Genomic DNA, 25,981 nt, shown 5'->3' on the forward strand with positions numbered 1-25,981 from the left:
TCCCTACACACTGAGCAGTTCACTTCATTCAGAAGAAACATGGCTCATTTGGCACACCCTGGAACGCAGCAAACACTGGAATGCACAGTTTAGAGGTTTTATTCATGACAATCTTATGCAGATAAATATTGTACAGATTAAAGGCCCAAGATGTACGATTTTTGGATTAAAATATCCAAAAACCACTAGAACAACGTTATATATTTTGTTGACTTGAGTACTTACATTATTCCCAAGAACTATTTCGAAGAATGTTTAAATCCAGAGAAATAAGCCATTTTAACCAGGACACGGAGCATGTCCGTGCATCGCCTGTCAGTGACATCATACACGTGTTACCCTCAATTTCCGGTTTTATTTTGTAGAAACCCTGGAAACACCAAAGACGCTTTTAATATATTATGTGTTTTATTAGACAGGTTAGCAATTGTTTGATAACATTCATCGAATCAGAAACCGAATCATTGTTATATAGCTCAACACAGTTAGTCTTATTGTTTAAATCTCGTTTTCTTTATTTACCGCGAGTATCATGTTTTACCATGCCTAATATCCATCTAGCTTTACTGAGGTGTGTAACAACTGTCTTATAGTAGCCACAGAGCGAACGCACAGAGTAGCATTATAACATAACTTTCAACACTCAAATGTATCTAATATGATAAAACAGCGCTTTGTTACCCCACATACATATGACCGAAGAAGCGGACGCGCTCGTCTGTGGCATAATAAAAGCTCTGCGAAATCAAGGTGTTATCAAGCCATGCCTTTGTTTTGAATAAGCAACCTCTAGCGGCGAAAAATTAAAAAATTACATATTGTGGCTTTAATGGTCATATTTTATTTCTTACACATAAAATACCTTTGTGCATATACATAAAAAACATTAATAGATATTTAAATTCATATAACATATAAATACATTACGTTTTAATAAGGGGCGTTTCCTCCAAGGAGGCAAAGGGAGGCAGTGTCCCCTCAAAAAAACTGGATGAGAAAATAATCGATATTACAAAAATATCCTAATATTACCAAATGTGACATTAAAAAGTGTAAAAGTCACCCGTTTTTATAAAGTAACACTGCCCGACAGCGACACCTGCAGCTGAAGTTACAGCGGGAGGCTTGCCTCCCCTGAGCCCATTGACTTTTAGCAGACCTCCTGTTAAAAGAGGTGCGGTAAGATTGATGGGGGGTAATTGAGAATGAATGGGGAAAAGTCACGTGAGAGGAGGCAATGCCTCCATTGGACTATGAATCCTGTTTTATTCCTATCAAATAGGCCTACATTTTGTGTAGGAAACTATAAAATCTATAACTATAAAGTATAGAAACTATAAAGTCTTCTCCTACTTCCCTTGCCACTTACTTTTATGTATTTCGGGAGAAATTGATGAATTTACGTGTTGTATATTCGGCAGATCCGATTCTCTGAATTGTGTTGCAAACTAACATGGCGGAGTTTGGTTGTGTTGCTGCATGACACGTTGCCATGGAATGAATAAGTTCTAAAAAAACATTTTCCTAGAAACTCACACTGGGGGCGTGGCTAAAATATAGATTCTGACAACAACTGTCTCATAAATTTAGTTTCTAAACACTACAATCATGACAAAAAAATGCATTTTTCAGGCTGGACCAGCCAATGTCCATGTGCAGTCACAAGCGTGCGTCTCAGAACACTGACTGTTTCTATAGCAAACTGAGTTTCTAACCGCAGCCGCAGTGACGCAATGACTTCCCCAATTGGGGATTGGCTCTTTAATTTAGAAGGCGGGACTTATTCCGTTATATTGCGTGATGCACTTACTCCCATTCATAGTAATAAGAGTGCACCGTCTTTCTGTATATAAAGTCTTTGCTTTTATTCAGCAAGAATGCAAAAGTGACAGTAAAGACATTCATAATGTTACAAAAAAAAATTTTTTCAAATAAATGCTGTTCTTTTGAACTTTCTTTTCGTCCAAAAATCCTGAAATAATCTATCAAGGTTTCCACAAAAATAAATTAAGCCATTAACAGAAACCAAACCTGAGGTGAATAAAAACTATTTCACTGCCCAATCTTCATGTATAACCGGGGTTTTGGTGCACAATCAATGGTGGAATGGTGAATTTCCCTGCCCACTCTCAATGAAATGATATATTGATGTACACTTGTTCCCTATACCGGCTACATTTATATACAGAGCAATTGAACGTTCTAAATCTCCTCTTCTGCCTTTTCCTGACTCCCTCGTTGTCTTTCTCTCTCGCTTTCCTTCTACATATATATAGAAATGTATGTAGCAGCGGTTGCCATGCCAACCAATGCAGCCCACAGAGTGTGTTTGGGGTTGGGTAGAGAAAGACAGAAAGAGAGAGTGGAAGATAGAGAGAGGGTGTAAAAGTAATTATTAAGAAAAAGACAGGGTTGAAAACACTCTTCAATCCCCTTTTTTTAACCACCACCTCCTGTGGCATGTCACACATCTCTCTCGTCCGTTCACATGCATGCATTCACTCCCCCATCCGTGCTCGGGAATCGCAGTAGCTCTTTTATACTCTCTCTTTCTCAATCGGTTTGTCCTATACACATCTTTTTCGCCCTTCTGTGATCATCCCTTAATGCTAAATTTCTCCAAGTGTCACGTTTCACCGCTTTCAATCTGTTTTTCGTGTTTTTGAATGCCTCCATTTAGATGTAAGCGTGTTGTAACTGCATGTTGAGTGCCTTCCTCTTCCTCTGTTTCACACCCACGTGTTTCATTTTAAAACAGTCCCCTCTTCCTTTCCTCTATCTCTCTCCCACCCTAGTCTTTTTCTACCTCCCTCTCCAGCTGTCATATTCATCCTTCCTTCTCTCCATCCATTCTTGCTTTTTTCCCCGAGTAGCATTCAGTCGCTTGCAGTTTGATCGGTGTGTTTTCTTGCATTCAGAAACGATCTAAAGAACCGCTTTAACTAAAGGGGCTTGAAATGTGTGGGGCTCAAAGTCTGAGACAACATTGAAAATCTGGGATTGAAAAACCAATTTAAACATTGAAATGAATGGAAAGGTTTCTGATTTTGAAAAATGTAAATCAATGGAACTTTATCAAGCATAATAAAGAAGAACTGAGAATCTGAATGGTCAGATGTTCTTTGGATCGTTCTCAAATCACGCTGGAAAAAGGTTTTACTCAAAATTGTGAAATAAATTCCGCTTGAGTGCTGCTGTCATTAAAACAAAAAGGAGACCAAAAATACTAAGAAAAAAATGTAAATCCATGGTAAGTTTTCAGTTCACCTTTTCACTTTTTATGGATTGCCATACTAATATAAATTGAATGTGAAATAAAAAAGTTATTATATACATACGTTATATATATTATATGCTATATATGTTAAAAAGTGGTCAGTAAGAGTTTTTTTTTTTCTAGCAAGGATGCATTAAATATATCAAAAATGACAGTATAAACTAATATTAAAGAATATTATATCACATAAATACTTCCTATTCAACAATGAATCCTGAAAAAAAGATTATCAGAGTTTTGAGCAAAAAAATCCATACCTTTAAGCAGCGCAAAATGCTTTCAAAATTGATGACAATAATACATTGATGATCTTGAGCAGCAAATCATCATATTAGAATGATTTCTGAAGGATCATGTGACACTGAAGACTGGAGTAATGATGCTGAAAATTCAACTTTGCCATCACAGGAATAAATTACATTTTAAATATATTAAAAAAGAAAACATTTATGTAATAATATTTTACAATATTACTGTTTTACTGTATTTTTATTAAATAAATGCAGCATTGGTGGGAATAAGAGACTTCTTGCAAATGTATAAAAATCTTATTTTTGAATGGTAGTGTATTTAAATTAAATGAGTATATATATATATATATATATATATATATATATATATATTTATTTTTTTATATAAAATATGTTATCTATAATGTTTTAATAATTATTCATAATATTGAAGTGGAATTAATTTAGATAATTTGTGTTATTATATTTTCTTCCAGGTTTAAACAATGAGTCAGTGTCACTGGATGTGATGTAGACATGCACTATAGTGAGTCATAACTACTGTATTCATGAGATTGTGTGACACCAGTGATAAACTGCTCTGAAACGTGGGTCACAAGTGTTCGCTTACAAGGTGCAAATGCGAAAGTGTTGCATGGCTTCTCCTGCAATGCTGACAGCAACAGGCTTTCAATCAAAAACACTTCTGAAGTGTTTTTTTTTTTTTTTCAGTAGAGTGTCTAGATTTATGGAGAGGTGCACTGGAAGATCATCTGAAACAAGACACTGATAGTATCAGCCTGACATTGATAGTGTCAGCTTTGAAAACACTATCCATTAGTGAGGCTACCAGTGAAAATACTTCCATTTTGCATTTTTCTGATTGAATAGTGTTTTTCATCAGAATTTTTTCATCAGCATAACAAGTGAATTTAATTTCAAAATGTTTTAAGGCCCGTTCATACCAATGACGATAACGATAAAGTTCTGAAAATTGTTCTAAATATAAAGGAACAGCAGAGTCCACACCACAACTATAACGATAACACAGAGAAACAATATCGTTAGAATCACTTTCAGAATGTTTTTTTTCCAGCTGATGAATGATAAAAGCATTGACAGCCAATCAGAATCCATCCTGCTTTAAAGAGCCCAAGGATTTAAAAGTGTGGAGTGTTTATTTACACCAAGTGCAAATAGTGTGCCTTGTTGGCAAGTGCTATTCACACTAGCTCCACCTAACAATGATTGGTTGGACCAAACAAGATTAAACACATCTCAGTGTTTTCAGTGGAGTAGTCAGTAGAGTGTAAGGCTCGTGGAACTTGGTTTTGACGTGCTCGACCAGGGTTCGAATCCGCCTTTTGCCGAGCTCGCTCTTCTCCCCTTTCCCATCACATATCACATCGGAAAGGCATTTACTTTCAATAAAAATTAAGAAAATGTTCTAAAAGTGAAAATAAATTGCCTAATGAAATGTTTAATAATAATAAAAGCATTTATTAGGTAGGGTTAGGGGTAGGTGTAGGGAGGGTGGCATCCATTTAATAATTGTATTAAATATAATCATTTACACTCGGTTATTATTACATCCTGTTAATGTACAACAATACTGAGGTGCAAATAGTATGTATCTGTCAAAATGAAGTATAAATAGCATCTAATTACTATATACACATATTGCAATGTACTACTACTTTTATATGGTGTAAATAGAATAGAATCACTTAGTGTAAATATCGTCTATCGCTAAGAAAATATGCTATTTACACTTAGTGCAAATAGCCGCTGCCTTTAAAGTGACAGACAGCAAAACTGCATCGCGTCCGCTGGTGTGGACGCTAATATAGTTATCGTTCTTGGTGTGAACGGGCCTTTAATATTTGGTTTGTCCTCATTTAGTTTTAATGTTAGCAGCACTCAAGAGAAATTCACATGCCAATGTCATACATTTTCTTATTTGATTGACTGAAAAATATTGTAGAATCTAAAATATATTTCTGATTGACTTTATGTCATAATGTTTCCCAATTTAAAATGAAATGTTTAAAGATAAAAAAAAAACATTCCCTGCCATTAACAGAAATTTCCGTAATTTCTGAGAAAACGCTTCCCCGCCAATGACGGAATTTACCAGCTTTCCCTGTTTTCGCTGTGATACGGCAGGAGGCGCTATTACACATCTTCTGAAAAAATATTGAATCTCCTGATCAAACCGTGTGAAGGCGACGCAGAAACAAGCGATAGCATATGTGCATATGTAAAATAGCGCGATCATCAACATTAAACAAAATATAAATCTAAACTGCCTAATGTTACTGAATGAAACGTCGACCCAGGACGAGGTATAGGACTGTGCAAGCATTAGGGGTGTTGATGGACTCGTTCTACTCCATCTGATCCAGACGTAGTCTTTGACAAGAACTTTATTTTCACAGTTCTTTGCTCAAAATGTTTTTTTTTTTTTAAATGGAACTTACATTCAAGTGTTGATAAAAAAAATAATGCATGAAGCTAGAATAAAACTTTGTTTTTTGTTTAAAAGAAGAGGGTCTGTTCTTAGATATATAAGATATATTGCATGTTCAGATATTCATACAACAAAATATTCTGGGGGTCATATTAGTGAAAATTGTCAAAAACCCTGGCGGTGTCTGGTAACTTTTTTTTTTTTACAAAGCTGCAAATAGATAAAAAAAAGTTTCTTCATAAATTTTTATATATTTTCATTCATTTCCAGAATTTGATTCATTAGATTGTATCCCAGTTTTTCTGAAGCCAGCTGTGTGTTGTGAATCAGTGTTGCAGAATAACAGACTCTAAAGTTCTCACAAATGCAAAAATGCATCCATGCGGATTCACAACAGTTTCACCTGATTAAATAAAACGTTTGAAAAAAGAAATGGACAGATGTGGCGTACCAAAACATCGCAGACACAAATGACTGAAAATGCAAATGCAGAAGAGAAAGCACTGTGCTCTGTGTGTGTGTGCGCTGTGCGTGTATCTGAAAGTACACTTGAGCGGATGTGTTGCATGAACCAGCCTGGCAGGTGCATCTGATGAGCGGTTTGACAACACACTCAGTCTCTAAACTCTGTATATGCAACATGCACATCTAATGCTTCCGTGTGCCAGCGAGAGAGGCTGATTTTGCATGTGTTCCCATTAAGCATGAAATTAGCAGTGCGACTGCGCTCGTTAAGTATCCCAGCGCTCCTATGACTCCCCATTAACACACGGTAAAGCACACGGAACGGATAAGCCAGCACAATGCTTGCCTAGAGTTAGTATGATGGAGTCCAGCTGATTATGGCGTCATGGGGTAAAGTCACAGAATTAGAAACAAGTCCTTATAATGGCTTATGTACTTATACTAAATGATTTTCTCTCATTTCTGCCTGTATATAATATAAATATATATATATATATATATATATATATCTCCATCAACTCAACTGCTCTTCGGAAAACAAAGAAGAGTCGTAAAAGAAAGATAACAGTGCCGTTATGCATGTGTGGTTGGATGGAAAGGCATCAAGCATGGTAAAATGTTTCCGCTAATTCAATTAGCCCCTTATCGAGCTCCTCAGTGGCTTATGAGAGGATGTGGCATGTTTTAACAACCCTACACCAACACTAAAAAGAGCTCCTCTCCTTGTAACAGCCTGCAGATATTGCAAAAAATAGATCTAGAACAAAGAGATTGCTGACAGACGAGTTGAACATTCCCAATGCACTTAAACCGGATCTATGTACATCTAAAATTAATGGGAGACAAAAAAATTACACAATTAAAAAAGTGAGTTATTGTATTTTACAAGTTGGAAGTCTTAACCATGAAGGGAGGCCGTCCCTTCGGGGCACAGGTTGCGCATACCGCTTGCTAAAAAGAGCATTTGTTCCATTGGCGGTGACTGTTTTAAACCTAATTCTTAATTGAGGTATTGAGATATATTTATACAGGTAGGTGCTTGTACGCATGTGTGAGAATGCATGTGCAGAAGATATGCATATACATATATTTTGTATGGTATTTAATTGTCTTATGCGTTTATGTTTTTATGGGGACAAATATGTTTTATGTGCTTTATTAAGTGATATTGTGGATGTATGATATTGCCAGCATCAAAGATGAATTTCTGTCCAGAAAAATTGACAACAAACAAACAAACAAAGTGACCTACGGCGTCATGGGGGAAATCAAGAATCATTTGGCCGTTCATTCTGAATCAGTCTTTGGTTGATTTATTGCAGTGTTTTAGATCATAATCACGATGAATAACAACTTTAAAAAGTCATAATCAAAATACAAGAACATGTCCTGTGTGAACGGCTGTTAAGTCTACCTTGGACAAACTCAAGTGCAAAACAGATTGTGGACTGTAGCCGTGTTATTTATATATATATACTGTTATAGTATGTATTAATATTTTGAATAGCTTTTATTTTATATGTAAATTTTTCATTTTTACATTACATTTTAATGAATTTTAATTTAGTTCAGTTTAATTTTGTCATGTGCTTTTGTCATTTTTATATTTAGCTTCATTTATTTTTATTTTTTTTTGGATTAGATTTAATGTATATAATAATTTAACTGCAACAAAGCATCTAACCAGAAGTGCAAATAGTGACAGTATAAATGTATATATAAAAGTATTATATAATATATTTTAAGGTGCATTTAAGATGCAGAAGTTAGACCAGTCAGTAAAAAAAGTATGTGGAAGATGCTCTAAGTAAATGTAGTACTTCATTTTAGTTGGTTGGCAATGCAAATATATATTATTATTATTATATTATTAAGCTTAAGTTTATCCAGCATTTATTTCAGCTTTATTTAAATGAACATTTTCAACCTCTAAAGCCACTTTTGTCTATTATTCAGTGCTTTCACCTGCCACAACAAAGTTATCTCAATGACTTTTCTTCATATTGATGTATATGATTAATGTGAATAATTCATTTGTTTATATTTTTTTAACTGATTTGTTACTTTTCGATCTCAAGCATGACAATATATCTAATATTCTCAGGCAGTCCCTAAAATTCCTCTGGTGGAAAAGCAACACCACTGTTCACTTGTTCACATGATTATCTGTAACAAGATCTTGACACATCAACCATCTGTAGCCATAAACATCAAAGGAGAAAACTGATGTGAGCTGCATGTTCGGTGAACTTCTTCTTGGAAATATACTGCAGTCTGTGTTTGGATGAATAGTGTCCCTCTTGATAAATATAATGGAACCTGTTCCATTAAAGCAAAGGCTGTTCAGGATGGGGGTCACTGATTTACGGCTGCCCCTTTAAACACCCCGAGAACACTGGGTGTACTGAGTTTCCGAAAACTGTTTAAAAATAAATCTCCTCGGGACAGCCGTGATTATGCATGCAGCTGCAAAAGGCTTGAGAATGTTGTGTTAAAGTTTAGGTAATATTTGTTTGCACGGTGTATTTAACACCACAAGTGTCTGCAGTTATTCCCCATCTGTTTTCCCTTTTCTCCAAGATGACAAAATAAATGTACTTGACTTCCTGTTTTTTTACTGTGTGGCATTTACAAAAAGTCCCTCTGACATTTCCTTCTCTTTCTGCACTTTTCTCCCGCCGTCTTTTTTTTATTACCTTCTTTCTTATTGGCCATTGTCTTTAGAAAAACAAATCTGCATAGCTTTTATTTTCCCTCCAATTTTCTCTCCCTTTCTTCTGCCTCTTTCGAACAGAGTCATCTTAATGAAGCACATTGCTGGTGGTTAACGACAGCACGGACAGTACACAGCACTATGCGTCCCGTCACATCTCTTTCCAGCACTTCAGACCTCCGCTGACTTAACAGCAGGCACAAGTCTGCTACACAACTCTGACCTTGGCGGAAAAGAAAGAGAAAAGAGAGGAACATGTGGATGTATTAAACATGCATGAGAGGAATCGAAGATATTGAGGGGGAAAAGAATAGATAGTGTGGCTCTGTTCCAAACTCAAGTGAGTCTAATGTCTACCCAGGAAGCTACTCTCCAATCATCCTAATCAAAAGTGCTCTGGAATGATCTACATACGCAACTTTCTGCCTCCCATCTATGTAACAAGTTCAAGCTTCACGTGAAGTACGCAGTTATCTAAACATCATGGTTAAAGTTACCATGAAATCAAATTCGGCCTTTCTTGTTTTAGAGATGTTGTTCAAGAAATATTGCAGGATTTATGATAAATGATTTACCCGTGCACATCATTATTTTAAAAAAAGTTGTGCCCTCGTAATCTTTAATCAAGATTCCCATTATTTGGCGCGATAGCCTCATGGGCAGAGTGCCAACATAGCGCTGCGGGTGACCTGAGTTTAAGTCCCGGCTCGTGGACCTTTCCCGATCCCGTCCCCCTCTCTCTCTCTCTCTCTCTCTCTCTCTCTCTCTCTCCCACTTCGCTTCCTGTCTACTTACTGTCCTATCACAATAAAGGCGAAAACGCAAAAAATAAATCTTACAAAAAAGAAAACAAATAACTTCCACTTGCAGCAAATCTCCACGTCAACAGTCGCATCCGGTGTAGACACAGTGTAAGACAAATACCTGGAACGTTTTGCTAACCGTTATAAAAAAGTTAGTTCTAAATTAATTACAATTGTAAAATGTTTTTTCTAGGTTATGTTAACGTTAAGGGAACATTACTTTTAAATGTTCTTTTAACAAGAAGTAACATTAAAAATATCTTAGACAAAAGTCCAACTAAAAGGTTTCAGAAAAAAACGTTCCATGAACGCTGTACTTAAAGGTGCAGTGTGTAAATTTTAGCGGCATCTTGAGGTGAGGTTGTGAATTGCAATCACCCACCGCTCACCCCTCCATTTCAAAGCACATAGAGAAGCTACGGTGGCCGACACAGGATGCAGATGTCGTCGTCTGAGACAACAGAGAGTGACTAGCGCTCTGTAGAGAAGTTTTTTTCCGTTTAGGGCTACTGTAGAAACATGACGACGCAAAATGGTGACTTCTCTGTAAGGGGACCCCGCGGTGTATGTAGATAGAAATGGCTCATTTTAAGGTGATAAAAACATAACGGTACATTAGGTAAGGTCTTTTTACCAGTGTTCATTTCGTTGACGAATAATTTTCGTCATAATCTTCGTCAACAACCTTTTTTCACTGACGAAAATGAGATGATAACTAAATAAAAACTAGTGTTGTATGACAAAAACTATGACGATAACTTGCTGTCATTTTCGTCAACAAATTAAAACGAGACGAAAATGTTAGGGAGGGTCGATTAAGGAAGAGATCCAGTCAGAACTGATGTCCTGTGTAACAGTTGAGCACATTTGATTTGAACATGCTGATCTAACCGCTGGAAAACACGGCGCTGTTGCGCATTATATAGGCTCACGCATCCCCAATCCAGCGCTCCAGAGCGGCTCACAATCAATAAATAGCGCACATTTTTGCCAGGCAATTGTATATGAACTAATGCTGATGAGTAATGACAATGTTTACTTTACGATGTTTATATAGTTATATGTTTTAGACGGTTGTAACAATGCATATTTTATCTCCTGAACTTGAATGAGCTCCTGCAACTGCAATAGTGAGGCGCAGACATTTCAAAATAAGAGTCAATGTGTATTTCGAGCTTGTTTATAATTTAAAAGTCACGCATTATATATTCGTTTTTGGTTACACAATAAACTGTATTAAATTTAATTCCCATTTAATTCATAGTCAGGAGGAAAGACCAGTATTTGACACATATCCAATAAAGTATCAGGGTTATAATAGTTCACTAAAACCATAAAAAAAATCTTCATTACTTGAAATTAAATAAATGTTAACTGAAATTAAAAAATAAATAAACAAACTTATTTGAAGCTTTAGCTTAACCTGACATGGCCTACTAACTAAAACAGAAATACAAAGTTATAAAAACTATATAGATGTTTTTAAAAAACAAACAAAAAAGTGAATTGAGCTCTCTTTCGTGTATTTTTAATGTCAAAATGTCAGTTCAAGTAACAGTCGGTTATGTAATGCTTAAATGCTTAATGTATTACAATTTAACTAAACTCATTAGATTTTAGGAGACTAAATCTACAGTAGATTTAGTCGACTAAAATCTTATGATATTTAGTCGACTAAAACTAGACTAAAACTAAAAACAATTCAGGTTACTAAACTATGACTAAAACTAAATGGCATTTTAGTCAAAAGACTATGACTAAAACTAAATAAAAATTTGCTGTCAAAATTAACACTGCCTTTTACACCACTGGAAACATAGTTATGTGTATTATGTTGCATTTCTGTCAATAGATCCTTATAAATACTACACACTGCACCTTTAACCATCTGAAAGAAGGTATAAAGTCCCAAAATAACTATTCCTTCATACCAGTGGCAATTAGATTATTAAATGAAGTGTAAGCAACTCCTACTTTTTATATATAACTTTTAAATTGATGTATTGTGTATGTGTATAACTGTGTTTTTTATGAGAAGCCAAGGGACAATTTCCACATTGGTGGACAGTCAAATCAATCAATAAATAAAGATTTTTTTGCTAACGTTTTGAGAACATTATTAAAGACCGGATAACTTTGAAAAAACCTTCTAGTAACGTTTCTAAAAGAACATTTGTTTATAACTTTGAGAACCTTGCCAGAAACGTTCCCTGTTAGCTAGGTCTTCTCTGATATGGTGTTTTTCGACGCAAGGGGAAACCTGTCACAAATATGAGATCACAGCAAACCAAAGATCCAATCAATTCCAGATGGACAAAATCAAGTCCCACCCTACATTTTTTCTTGTTCGATAAGCTGTTTCATGATAAACCTTACAATAGGGAAGAAAAGAAGAAAACTTCCATTTCATGCCGACATTTAAGAGAAATACAGGTCCTGCCTACATGAATGGAAAAAAGACTTCAATTCAAAGTACGTCAAAAATATATTTCATACACAACAATGGTATCATCACCTTTAAGGTGTTTGCTCTTAATCATACAAAATAATAGCATTAAATAAGTTAATGCACAAGCATGTTCTAGAGACTTTTTAAAAATGTCCATTCCTATTTCAATGAGTGGTTTATCTCGTCAAACCTGTATCCACCTTTTTAACACAAGAGGGGACACGGACATTTGTAACTTAAATGTTTGAGGCTACCAGTGTCATCCAGTTATTTTATCTGTACAAAAACGGTCCTTTATGCTGCTTGATACTGCAAACTTGCAATTGTTATAAACACAGTGGTTTGAAGCACAAACAGTTTTACCATTTACTGCTCTATATTCTTCAAGTTATTTATCTTTAGCGTCTAATGTATCAGAAGTCTTGCACTTCAACAAAAATAGCTTACTTCTGCTTTGTAAAAAACTAAAATGTACTTTTAATCTGCACTTTTCAATATATTTTAACATACATACGTGTATATATTATTAAAATATATTGAAAAGGATTGATAAAAAGTAGTTCCCTCAAATACATACATATATATATTTCACATAATTAAATATATAAATGTTACATTAGAGTAACACTTGGGGTCTTATTTGATAGCATTAGTCAATTCATTAGCAAACATGGATTTACAAGGATCAAAACATTTTATAGCATTTATTAATCTTTGTTAATGTTAGTTAATTGTTAATTGTTTGTTAATGTTGGACCACCGTACATACACTAATGTTCTGATTTTAAATATTACTAAATGTTAATGTGTACATGAACTAAGAATAATAAATGCTGTAGATGTATTGTTCATAGTGTTAACTAATATAAAGTGTAAAGTAAATATTAAGAAATATAAAAGGATGTTATGATTTATAATCAACATTTCTTTCAACTCTGTAAACCATCGTGGAACAAGCTTCACTTAGCTCATCACAATGCATTCTGGGATTGCCACTAAAAATACATGTGATGTGTTTTAGAATCTGCCCAAAATTAAGTTTCTTATAAAGGCAGCAAAATGTATCCTCATCTGTACCTAAAATGCCCTAAAATGTATAGGTAGCAGTTGCGTCTGTCATACCTTGGCGGCCATGATCATGGAAGAGCCTCCACGGATGCCCAGGATGGGGATGTGCGTCTGAGCCGAGATGAAGTCCAAAATCTGGGCGATGGCCTCCTGATCGGTATCGTCCCCAAACACCACACCCTGGACCCAGTTCCGTGACATTAGAGCACAGATGCGGTTTATGATACTCTTGGGGTCGGTTTCATTCATTGTGACCAGCTCGACTTTAGGAGGGAGAGGCACGTGTAGGAAGTCCTCTTTCTCCAGACCTTCAGAGAGAGACACCTCGCTGGAGTTTCCCACAAGGATCACTGCGATGCTAAGGCCTTGAGCAAACTTTGGTGGCAAGGGAGGACCCACTGGATTGACTCCTGGTGGAGGATAATGAGGAGGGCTGATGATCGTTTGGCCTCGCTCGCCGCCGCTCATGCCCCCGACGGGCGTCCCGATCCCGCCTCCACGGCGTGACTCGCAAGTGGGGAAGAAGAAGAGAAAGAGGAAAAGCAACGAGAGGGACAAGGCCGGTTTGGAAGAGGAAGCAAGGGAGACCAAAGACAGGACGCGGCGGTCGGAGAAAGGGGAAGAGGAGAGGTGGAGGCTGACAAGCATGGCGGAGGAGTGAAGATACAGTCCCTGCAGACAGAAAAAGACACAGGGAGACAACTTTAGTTTAGGAGATTAATTCGCATCAAATCTACATGATCTGAACTTGACTCTGGCTGGTGGAAGTTGAGTCGCAGTATGCAAGTAAAACTGATGAGAGACCGGTCTTTTTAATAAGAGCATGTGTCCTCGTTTCAAGGGTCTGTCCTCTTCATTATTGACATATGTTGGACAGAAATAACAGAAACAGACAGTCTTGGGAAAAGAGGTCATTTGCAGCAGTAAACACACAGAGTAAGTTTATATAACTAAGGACAAGCAAAAGACCTCTAATGTTTTTACATACACCATACTATGTAACTTTTTTCTTCAAAATTAACAAAACTTAAAGTTTTGAGTGAGTACATCATAAAACCATCTTGCCTTAAATCACTACGGTAAGCCCATAATTATTATTATTTTAGAGCTGTCAGGATGGATTTGGCAGCAAACTGCACACTTCTGTGACTGTCCCTCATTCATGCGTGTTTACATAATATTAGTAAATAAAGGAAAGGTGGTCACCTGGAAATTTGCAAGCAATTATGCCCGTAATAAAACACGAATCAACATAGTTTGCAAAGCAAGTTTATATTGGTAGCAATGCCAATCAATTACTTCTTTGGTCTATTTGCCTTAAAATAGCTAGGCAAATTAATAGTTTCCAACATTTTACATTATCTGATATGAATAGCAATCGTTATGTCTAATGTCAGCGCTGCCAAACTTGCCAAATTATATTTAAGAATTGTTTTCATAAGTCAAAACAACAGCAACATATTAATGTTGTAACATATTAGTAACATAAGTTACTTACCTGCTAATCTGACATATTTTTCAAATGGCCTACTTTATTTATTGGGGGAGTATTTATGTTGTTAATGACATTCGTACTAATAACACAATATATAAAAAAAAAAACAGGCACAGCGGTGCAATTTTATGCTTCATGAGTAACAAATAATAAACCTACTGCTAAATGAAAACTTTTTGCATTTTTAGATAGATACAAATATAGTTTTATAGTTTTTATTTTTACCTTTAATAACATCACAAATGGAGGTTTTGTCAGATATGAGGACAATTATGTCCCCAAATTATTGCATGCTTTTGATGCTGGGGACTTGCCATTGACGTCAGCTGTTTTTATACTGAGCTAATGCTATTTCCTGCCCCTTATGAGGACATTTGGTTCCAACATTGTAGACAAAGCCTGGCCCACACATTCATGCACTTCAAAAAAAATTGAGAAAATAGTTCAAAAGGCCTAAATTGTAAAACACAGTGAGAGAGAAAGTACCTGTGTGTGTACAGAGAGAGAAAAGAGAGAGAGAGTCTATTGTGTGCACAATGAATACCAAATGCAATTAGATGAGTAAGATACAAGGTGATTTATCAGCAAACAGCATATTGTCTCTCACACACACACAAATACACACACAGTGACTGACATTGGCCAATTATCTTTCTCTAATGTGGTGTCTTTGATGAACACTTATTGTTATTTAGAGCTATTTTCATTGAAGGGAGGGGTGTGTTTGTTTGTTCCACACCTCTGTGTAGAATGCATTCATTTCCCCCCCAAACCACTTCAGAAATCCCACCCTGTAGCTAATTTCATTGGTTACGGTAACAGTGACGGGTAGATTTTAGGGATCAGTGTTTGGTGTACACCACAACACACCTGTAACTAATCACCAGTAGGGGGCTTGCCAAACATGATGGGGGAGGAGAGAGCGTGAGCAAGAGGGAGATTTAAAGAAAGACTGTAGAAAGAGAGATGGCTGAGAGACATTACTAAAGAGAAAAGGTCAGAGGAATATCACTGAAAAAAAGGGGGAACGATTAGGTACAAGCTTTAGGATCCGCATTAATATTAGAAAAGCTTTCCAGCACTGGAGAGACCTGAAAACGGACGCAGAGGTTGCGTTGTTTCTGCTTTTGTTTTTGCTATGTTTCACAGCCCCAAGATATGCTGTTGTTCTAATGTTAGCTATAGTTACAGGACAGTTCTGAGTGTGATTGTTTTTCTAGAGCTGCTGTTCTGTTGGCGGCTAACAACCAACTCTTGCTCGTATCAAAGACTTTAATTATAGGAAGACGGATCACTCCAATTACTTATGAATGGGAGAAAGTAAGTTATCATAAGGCCGAATAAGCCCCGCCTTCTAAATCAAAGAGCCAATCGTTGATTAGTAAAGTCATCGTATCACTACAGCTGCCGCTCCGGTTGCTATAGAAACATGCAGTGTTCTGAGATTGATTTAGCGCATTAGCTTAGTCCAGGCTGAAAATGGCGTTTTTATCATGATTTGACCATGATGGCCACCGAGTGAAATGACTTGTCTTAAAGGGACTTTGCTTGTATTCTTGTGTACTGTATGTAAATTTTTTGTTCTTCATTGTCGTTCATTTGTCATCTTCGTTCTGCTTCAGCTATGATAAAGCTCTCATCTCTTGCATTGTGTGTTTGTGCAATTGGGGGCGGAGCAATGAAGACATTTCTTGTAGACATTTTCCATTGAAACAGGAATTTGCATAAAGTTCCACGGTTTGGGGTCAGTAAAATACTTTTATACAGCAAGAATGCTTTGATCAAAAATGACAGTAACGATATTTATAATGTTGCAAAAGATTTCTATTGAAAAAAAAATCTGTTTGTTTGAACTTTTATTAAAAGAATCTTGAAAAAAATATAAATGTTTCCTATTGCTTAAAACAACTGTTTCGAACATTGATAATAATGATAAATATTTCTTGAGCATCAAATCATCATATTAGAATGATTTCTGAAGGATCATGTGACACTGAAGACCGGAGTAATGAAGCTTTGCATCACAGGAATAAATTACATTTTAAAATGTATTAAAATAGAAAATTGCAAACTTTGCTTTTAAATTTCACAATATTACTGTTTTGGTGAGCAGAGACTTCTTGCAAAAAGCATCTTTTGACTCATTTTTCTTTCTTTTCTTTTTCTTGCAAGCAACATTTAAATCATGCATATTACAATAGATATTTTACCAGTTGCAGCCTATTTTTGAAGGGAAACAGATTAAACGCCATGCCAGCTAACAGCCACAAAACTCATTTCATGGGGTCTTTAAAGAACAGGGAAAGAAAAACATGGTGGGTGAAGAGGAGGACAAAAAGATGAAAGGACAACATAAGTGAGGTATTGCATGGAAAGAAAGCAAACACGCTTGAAAAAGGAAGACTGCTTTTACAAGGCTAATTATTGGAGGTTTGTCAGTGCTAATTGCAGGTACACATGCTAATTGTGAATTAGCTCTCTCTGCTGCAGACGAGAGAAGAGATGGAGGAGGACAAAGTGTGGGAGGAAGAACGAGAAAGAAAGAGAGGGAGAAATCAGTTGAGGGGGTATGGAAAAGTATGGAGAGATGAACTGCAAAAGAAGTTGAAAAAACGTAAAAGAGAAAATTAGAAGACTAAACGAATGAAGCAGAGACAGAACGAGAGTAGTGACGAAAAGAGAAAGTGCTCTAATAATCAGCTAATAAAAGAGGAGGGTAAGCAAAGAGAAGCACACCGATCGGAAGGATAAGCACTAGATGGGGAGATAGAAGACTAGAAGAACAGCAGCTGGGTGAACAAGAGAGGGAGGAGAGACTAAGATGCTCTATTTGGCTCTGCCTCTCATTTTAACAGCACTTGGTTTCCATAGCAACTATTCAAATGAACCTTCCTCCACACACACACACACACAAACAGAGACTGCTATATACAGACATAGTTATATAGATTTTGTCTTAAAGTACATAGTAACACCTATTCAAAGCCTACTGAAAAGGGCATTTTAGAGACACCTTGTGAACATACATAAAACCACCATCTCTTGCAATAATAATAATAATAAAAATAATTAAACTAAATAAAACACACACACCTCCCACACATTTTCTCCTAAGGAGCTAAAGGCTCAATGTCAGCTCCACAAATGTTTTTTCAAACAGAACCGTCTGAAACGCTTACAGCTGAGATTTCAGATAATCAGATAAAAAAAATTATTTCATATAAAACACACGCCAATGATATGCAGCAGACTTCTGAAAGTTCTCGCTCTGTGTTTAGGTGGCTTTAGTCCAGTGATTCTAGTTCCAGTTTTTATTTGATGCTCATTAAATGCATAAGGAACATAATTTGTACGATCAAAAAATATATATATATATATATATATAATTACATGATGTGCCGATTTATTTATCTAATTAATCACAAAATGGTCACACATCAGTTTTGGCGGATAAATTAGTTGAGAGCAGGGGCGAAAGTACCATTTTTCAGAAAAACTTAATTTTAAAAGATAAAGGTTTAGACAGAGATATATTTTTGAAATGTAAGTATCTTCAAATATCAATATCAATATATTTGGCTTGGTCGGCATTACTGGGAATTAAAAAAGAGGTTTCATTAATTGCAATGGCAAAAGTTTGTTGAACAAAACGTCAATAAAGTCATACTTGTCACGGGACTCAATTTATCGTTAAAGCAGTTTTTCACGATGAGCGATCACATATACCCTCATAATGTGTGAGGTTATTAATGTTCAAAACATTCAAAAGTCTTCTTTATTTCATGATGGAAAGGGCTGGGCTCATGCTTGTGCTTCAAGCTGATAGTCACATTATATGTACGACACATTTTCTCGTCAAAATGCATTCTGCTCCCACAAATATTACACAACATAATAGCTAGGCAACTTCATAAATCATCCAGTCTTTCGATGAAGACGGTTGCTATAAAAAAGTAAATAATTTTTTTTTGCTATTGTCAGTAATTCTACTAAAATTGTGACACTGACATGTCAACTCCAAATATCAATTTCATAGAACAAGACAAATTTTATGAACATTTTAAAACGTTAAATGTATGTAATACATACTTTTAATTCATTAAATTCAGGAACACTGAATTAACGTCTTCATGGAAAAACTGGGTGATTTATAGGCATGTCATACCTATATGGGGGTCGGCGGAGCAGCATGTATTTGAGAAAATGATTCCATTGGGTTGTTTATCAGTCACAGATACTGTACGGACAATCTGACCCAATATGGCTCAGTTTTTCTATATATCTTGCTCTGTCGAGCGGCAACAGTAATTCTACGCAGGTTAACCCCATGCATTTCCATTGTGTTTTCCCCACGTCACCTCTGCCCCCACACCACGCCCCCAGCTATGACACGACGCCGACCTATGTAAGTAAGTCATTGAGTCATTCATTCATTCAATTTGATCAACAGGCTGATTCTTTCAGGAATTAAATAAATGGCTCCATTTATGAATGAATCACTACCTGGGTTTCCATTCAAAGGTGAAGCAAATATTTTCAAAGTTTGCAAAAAAGAAAAACAAACAAATTTGGTGCGTTTCCATCAAGTTGTTCGAGCGGATGGCGGTGGTATTGGTAACACAGTAATCAACAGTAAATAAAACAAGGCACGCATAGAAAATGGAGACAGGACTGCAATTAGTTACGATTGGGCAAGTTAAAAATGTACTAGCAGTGCAGCTTGCATCCACTAAATTGAAGAATTTCTGATAAAGGCACTATCAGCAAGGGCATTACAACGAGGCGAGCCCCATACATATGGGAAAGACAACGTCAGCAGGACTTATGGGAGGTTGTAGTGACCAGACATTTTTCTCACAACCTTTGGCTACGTCATTTGAGAATGTCAGAGGCCACATTTGAAATGTTATGCAACATTATGGACACCATCAGCGGAAACAGCCGATTAGTCACATGGGTTTAATGTTCGCTGCGTCAGTATTTATTCTGCAAATGCATTTCCATCTCCCATTATTCACATTAACTCTATTTTGCACAAGTCAAAAATCACCTCAAGCGAGCGTAAAAACTTTTTTTCCAAAATTTGGCGTTTCCATCACTAGTTTCTGATGCGATACTTCAAAATACGCAGAAAAACAGGGTGATGGAAACATAGCTGGTTCACCCGGTTGATTCGCTCAGAACACTGATTCATTCACAAACTAAAAACTGCTGTGTGTGGCTCCAAGACACACAACAGTTCTAAACAAAAGTGGCTTTTTAGGTAATATTTATAGGCAAAATTGAGCAAAAACCAACAATGTTGCATCTAAAATATAACTCATATTAACTTCTTATTTATTTAGCCGTTGTATAAAATCAATATAACATTTGCATTTGTGCTATTTGGGACAAAAACAGCACTCGTGTGATATTGCAGTCGTTGCTCATGTGGCATTGTAAATTGTAAATTATTATATTGTTTTATGTGAATGATTCTCACATCAGTTTAAAGCAAAAACTCTAGGCAACAACACCCATTAGTCAAAGTCTTGTGGACACATATCTATTGTGTGTTTTGAGTCCTTAATTTTAAAATATTTTTTTTTCAAAAACCATGCATAAACATTTTTCTCTCAAAAATACAAGCATGTACATACATGTTGCTCACATATTATGGTAGCCCAGTTTGTGCTGAATACAGTGTAATTACACTTTTGCTATTAATGTGTTTATAAGCAACTGAAAAAAGCACAAATGTAAGAGCATGTCAAAACTTCTAAAGGGCCCCAAAACAGCTCAGACTCCAAGGGGTTAAAGGGATAGTTCACCCAAAAGTGAAAATTCTGAAACAGAAATTGACCAAACAGTTGATGGACCCAATTGACTTCCATAGTATGTTTTTCCATACTATGGGAGTCGACAGGGTCCATGTTTAGTTGCCCATATTCTTCAAAATATCTTCTTTTGTGCTCAGCAGAAGGTAGAAATGCATACAGGTTTGGAACAACCTGAGGGTGTGTAAATGATGACAGAATTTTCATTTTTGGGAGAACTATCCCTTTAACTATATAATATGATATAAATAATGAATAAGAGACAAAAACTCATTTTAGCCCCAATATGTTGAAATGAAAGCATTCTAAACGCTGCATCATATCTGTGGTGGGGTGAGTGCATTTAAGTGCATTAATCATTTTAACATTATAACTAATTTATATATACATACATACCATACACATATCATATATGTGTAAATAATAATAATTATAAAAAGTGCTAATGTCCAAGGGTTATATTAGATGTCTATTTCCACAAGTTTTAACCATTCATGCCAAACTGCAAACTGGTGAGAACATAATGCAAGCTTTATTGCACTGAATGAGCCAATCACAGTGGCATGAAGGCACGGCTTTTCACTTGAATTTTTTTTTATGTTAAACCCAAAGAGCTCAAGGGAGGTTTTGATCTCATTCTGAACCACTGTTGACTAGCTGTTGAATGGTGAAAAATGTGTCATTTACACATTATTTCAGTTGTTATATATTGCATAAATACATCATATATACAGATATTGTAATCTTTGTTTTGGCATATTTTTGTGTTTATTGTGATAATTTGCCTCTTCTGAGAAAATGCTCTCGGATACACACACTTACATACATGCTTGCACACCCAAACTGCATCTATCTCTGCCTGTTGTCACTGTATATGGGTTTTTTGTGTTAAGAATTCCAGTGTCGCTCAACATTTGCTGGATGGCTACCACTAAAGCTTAAGTTTAACTGACACAGACAACAAAAAATGTTACATATACACGCACATTCCCTGTGGTGCTGTATAATATCCATGCATCTGCCTGCTCCGATAGATTGCTCTCTCTTGATTTTCTCTGAGACAGTTGTGCATGGCCTAAGGCCTGATTGACAATTGGCTTAAGACGAGAGAATGGCCCCCAAGGGCCTGAGATTGGCTACAATGGTCAAAAAGATTCCAACAGGCCTGGTCAAGTGTGTTGGTGTCAGCTAAAATGCCATTTGGAATGACTTATTGATCTTAAAAGCAGTCGATGATCAAAACTAGAACCAAACCAACATGATTACTGCAATCCAGAACAAACCAAACAAAGACTTACTAGTAAAACCGACACCATCAAACTGAGCGAACACAGACTACAACGTGTGTGGCAGGTGACTCAAAGGTATCCTGACATTGTGCATGCTTTAGAGGGCGAGAGAGGATGTGAAATAAATAAATAAATACAAGTGTGTACATTTGAGCACTCTAATATATCTCTGTTTGTTTCATTGCTTTGGGAATCACAGATAAGGCGTTTCTATACGCAGTCCTCCATCTCAGTTCTTCTTGGCGAAGTAATAAATTATGTATTCAACAAAATGTTTGTACAAAAGCCCATCACAGGCTCCCTCCCATCTCAAACGAGCTCTGTTTCAGAGCGGGAGGGAAAGCTTTGATAACAACCAGAAACTGAATTAACATTCATTGATGCAGTTATACAGAATGAATTCTGATAAACCCGAGACAGTTGATTCAATTCCGAAACACGCAAAAAATGTATTTAATTCAGCATAAAGAGATGACAAGAGGATTGTAACATATTGTGTAACGGAAGAACCGTATGCACGCATGCACTCACACACAGATCACACTTAAAGTGAGAGATTAGTCTGTCTAGTGGTATGAAGGTATGCGGCCTGCCTTTTCACGTTAAATAATCTCTGGGTGTGTGTAACACACACCAACACATGCAAATAACACCATCAGAGGGAAACGACTTGGTATTTACCTCTAACTAAGCTCATTTTCATACTTAGACATTTAGCCAGCACTTCTGTCTTGGCTTCTGTGCAAGCATACGTTCCCATATACACACCTCGCGCACACACTCCAGTCTCTAAGGTATCAGTCATAGCATTGTGAGTGCGGTTCCATTAAGCAGTGTTTATGAACTCCTGCCTCTGAGCTGTAACCTTTACTGAAGTCCTCTCTCCTCATAATGACGCTTAAATAACAGCCAGCAGCGGTTTGCACTCATCACAACTGAGGCAGATGCCAAAATCAAGCTTCCCGGTATTAAAACAGATTTAAATTTTAGGGATAATTTTTCGATTATCATTTTGTTTACCGAAAATATCTCGGGGTATGTTTATACACACATACATGACCGTCAACTATCTATGAGTAACCTCTAAATCTCTGTGTACAAATATAAAGGTTTTTCAAGAAATTACATTCACTTCTAGGTATGGATGCACCGACAATTTTACCGATTACCGATAATTCTTTATATTTGAAAGCTGATAACCGATATATTGGCCGATAAATCTAAATCCACATTTTTAATTAATTTTGATTTCAAACACAAAAGTCTCACCATTGAAAGCCATGTCCCAAGCACACAATTATAATGTTCTCATTTATGACAGACTTGCATCGCACATGCTGCACTTAACTGTGTTTTCCTTTTTTGAAGTGATTCCACTCACAATATTTCAAGCCATTCAAAACCATAATGGCGAACAGTGTGCATCTGAAGTGTCTCAGCTGAAGGATATAATCCATTATTTATCGGCTTTAATATAATCGCCCACATTTTCTTATTGGGCCCATAACGTTAACATTAAAAATGAACATATATCAGCCGATACCAATATGGTGGCTGATATATCATGCATCCCAACTTCTGGGTTATAATTTGATTTGCAATCAGGTTAATAATGAATATTACGTGACAGCTGGTATCATCTGAATCAGTAGATAAATGTTGTTCTTTTAAACATTCTTTTCATCAAAAAAATCCTGAAGAAGATGCCTCCCGTTTTCCACAAAATATATTAAGCAGCACAACTGTTTTCAACATTGATGATAATAAAAAGTTTCTTGAGCACCAAATCAGCGTATAAGAATGATTATTGAAGGAAATAAAAATTCAGCTTTGCCATCACAAGTGTAAATTACTTTTTTCAAATACTGTAAAATAGAAAATGGTTACTTTAAATTGAATTAATATTTCACAATATTACTGTTATAACTGTATTTTTTATCAAATAAATGCAGCCTTGGTGAGCATGAGAGACTTCTTTCAAAAACAGCTTACAAATCTCAACCTTTGACCCAAATATTAAAAAAACCTACCAAAAAAACCTACTCTAAAATATGCTGGGTTATTTTTTTTTAACCCAAATGCTGCGGGTTAAGCCTGCTGTGTCATTTTATTGGGTTATTTTTAATATTTTTACCCAGTTTTCTGTAACTCAGCTGCTGGGTCATCACATACCTACCCAGCGCTGGGTCAATGTAACCCAATGTTGGATAGTCTGTGCAAAACCGGTTAAAACTGGATACATTTGTCAATGGTCATTTTGTGTTCTGATCTGTTCTGTTCTGAGAGAAAACTTCCTGGGGGGAAATTAAGGTTTGTATTACATTGTATTCCTATCAAATTATTACTGTACAAAGAGGAAAATATCTGTAGTCTAACATTTTACCTTTTTTTGCTTACATGTAAGTCACAGTTAACTGGAACGCTAGCCGAACGATGCATCAGCGCCACCAGGAAGTTTCACCTCCCGCCAAAAGAATGCGTGACCAGGGCTAAAACACGAGGCAACATCGCCGCCTAAACTGCCTTGTGCTCCGCTGTTGATCTAATGCACTAGCGTCGCGGCTGTGGTCGCGCGTATATGCTTTTGGGTTGAACGCCATACAAGGTAAAGCTGTTTTTATTTAACTTTTCAAAAATGAATATATAAGATTGTCATTTAATGAACTGGAACAGCCTACTGATACCAGTTTTCTTACCACAGATTCCCATTGGCTGCAGTTGCTGCTCCTGTCACATCCTAAAACATTTTGAGAATTTTATGACTGTAAAAGACTGACTTGCCATTGAAAAAATATATATTGTATTTGAACTGTTCCTGTCCTATATATACAGAGAATTCCAAGTGGTTTTTTTAATGATTATTTAAAATAAAAAAACCTTCAATATCAAATAGACTGAGCCAGCACTTTCAAAAAACAACCCAGTAAATGGGTTAATGTATAAAACCCTGTATCTTCCGTCCATCATGGTCCGTCCGTTCATGATTCTGTCCAATATCGTTGCCAAATAACCCAGAAGTGGTTGTTTTTAGAGTTTAGAAAATAACAAATTAGCCTATTTGTTTATGTATATTCTGTTAAATAATGTTTTAACCTTTTTTTCATTTAAATGCTTAAAATTAAAAAAATTATTAAATAATACACAAAATCTAAACAGATGTCTAATGGTGTTACAATCCACTCCACCTGCTGTTTCACACCAATTAAGTAGATTTCAAAACAGCTTTAAATGATAACAGATACATGCAGGTAAATATGAGGTGTGTTTGAGATACAAAGTGTTCTCCCCTATGTCATGAAAACATGCAGCATGTACAATCACAATGCTACTAGCACACAGAAACACCCAAGTGAACAGACATATGTTCACACAAGCATATGACACATACATACATATATGCACAAACATCAGGCACGTGCAGGGGGGGGGGCTTTGGGTGCTCGAGCCCCTGCCCTTTTTCAAAATGAATCAAAAGTGCCCCTCTCAGACAAATATCAATGATAATATCGTGGTCAATAAAACTAAATAAATAAATGTGATTATTATAACATGACATTGATGACAATGTATACAATAGTAACGAACGGCTCAAAAGTCGGACAATTTCTGTTGAGGCGTTGCCATAACGCGTTGCTATGGGTCGCGTGCGTTTTGATTGATTGCTGATTTTCCTCTGTTCGGAAGCGGCTCTCGAGCCAAATGTGGTCCTTTCAGAGAGTATGTGGCCTTACGGGAAAAATGTAAACCAATATTTTTTTTCATCCTTAATCAGAGCTAATGTGTTGATTTAATTACAAGTCTATATATTATATATTTTAAAGTATTACACAATTCACCAATGCCCGTTTGTCATGTAGCCTATATACACCAACCAATCGTGATCTGGCAAAGCAAGTTCAAATTCCA

At 36.2% G+C, this 25,981-nt stretch overlaps 1 protein-coding gene across 1 annotated transcript in view; it reads right to left on the reverse strand.

Annotated features, from left to right (window-relative positions):
* grin2bb (glutamate receptor, ionotropic, N-methyl D-aspartate 2B-b) overlaps positions 1–25,981 on the reverse strand; it is a gene marked incomplete at both ends in the record, with an annotated part of 135,646 nt that overhangs the window by 97,974 nt on the left and 11,691 nt on the right. The window contains one exon of the mRNA XM_079812111.1: positions 13,530–14,147. Coding sequence (XP_079668237.1) covers positions 13,530–14,147 — 618 coding nt within the window. The remainder of the gene's footprint in view (positions 1–13,529; positions 14,148–25,981) is intronic.

The sequence above is a fragment of the Gobio gobio genome, assembly GCF_949357685.1.
Source record: "Gobio gobio genome assembly, chromosome: 3".
Lineage (NCBI taxonomy): Eukaryota > Metazoa > Chordata > Actinopteri > Cypriniformes > Gobionidae > Gobio > Gobio gobio.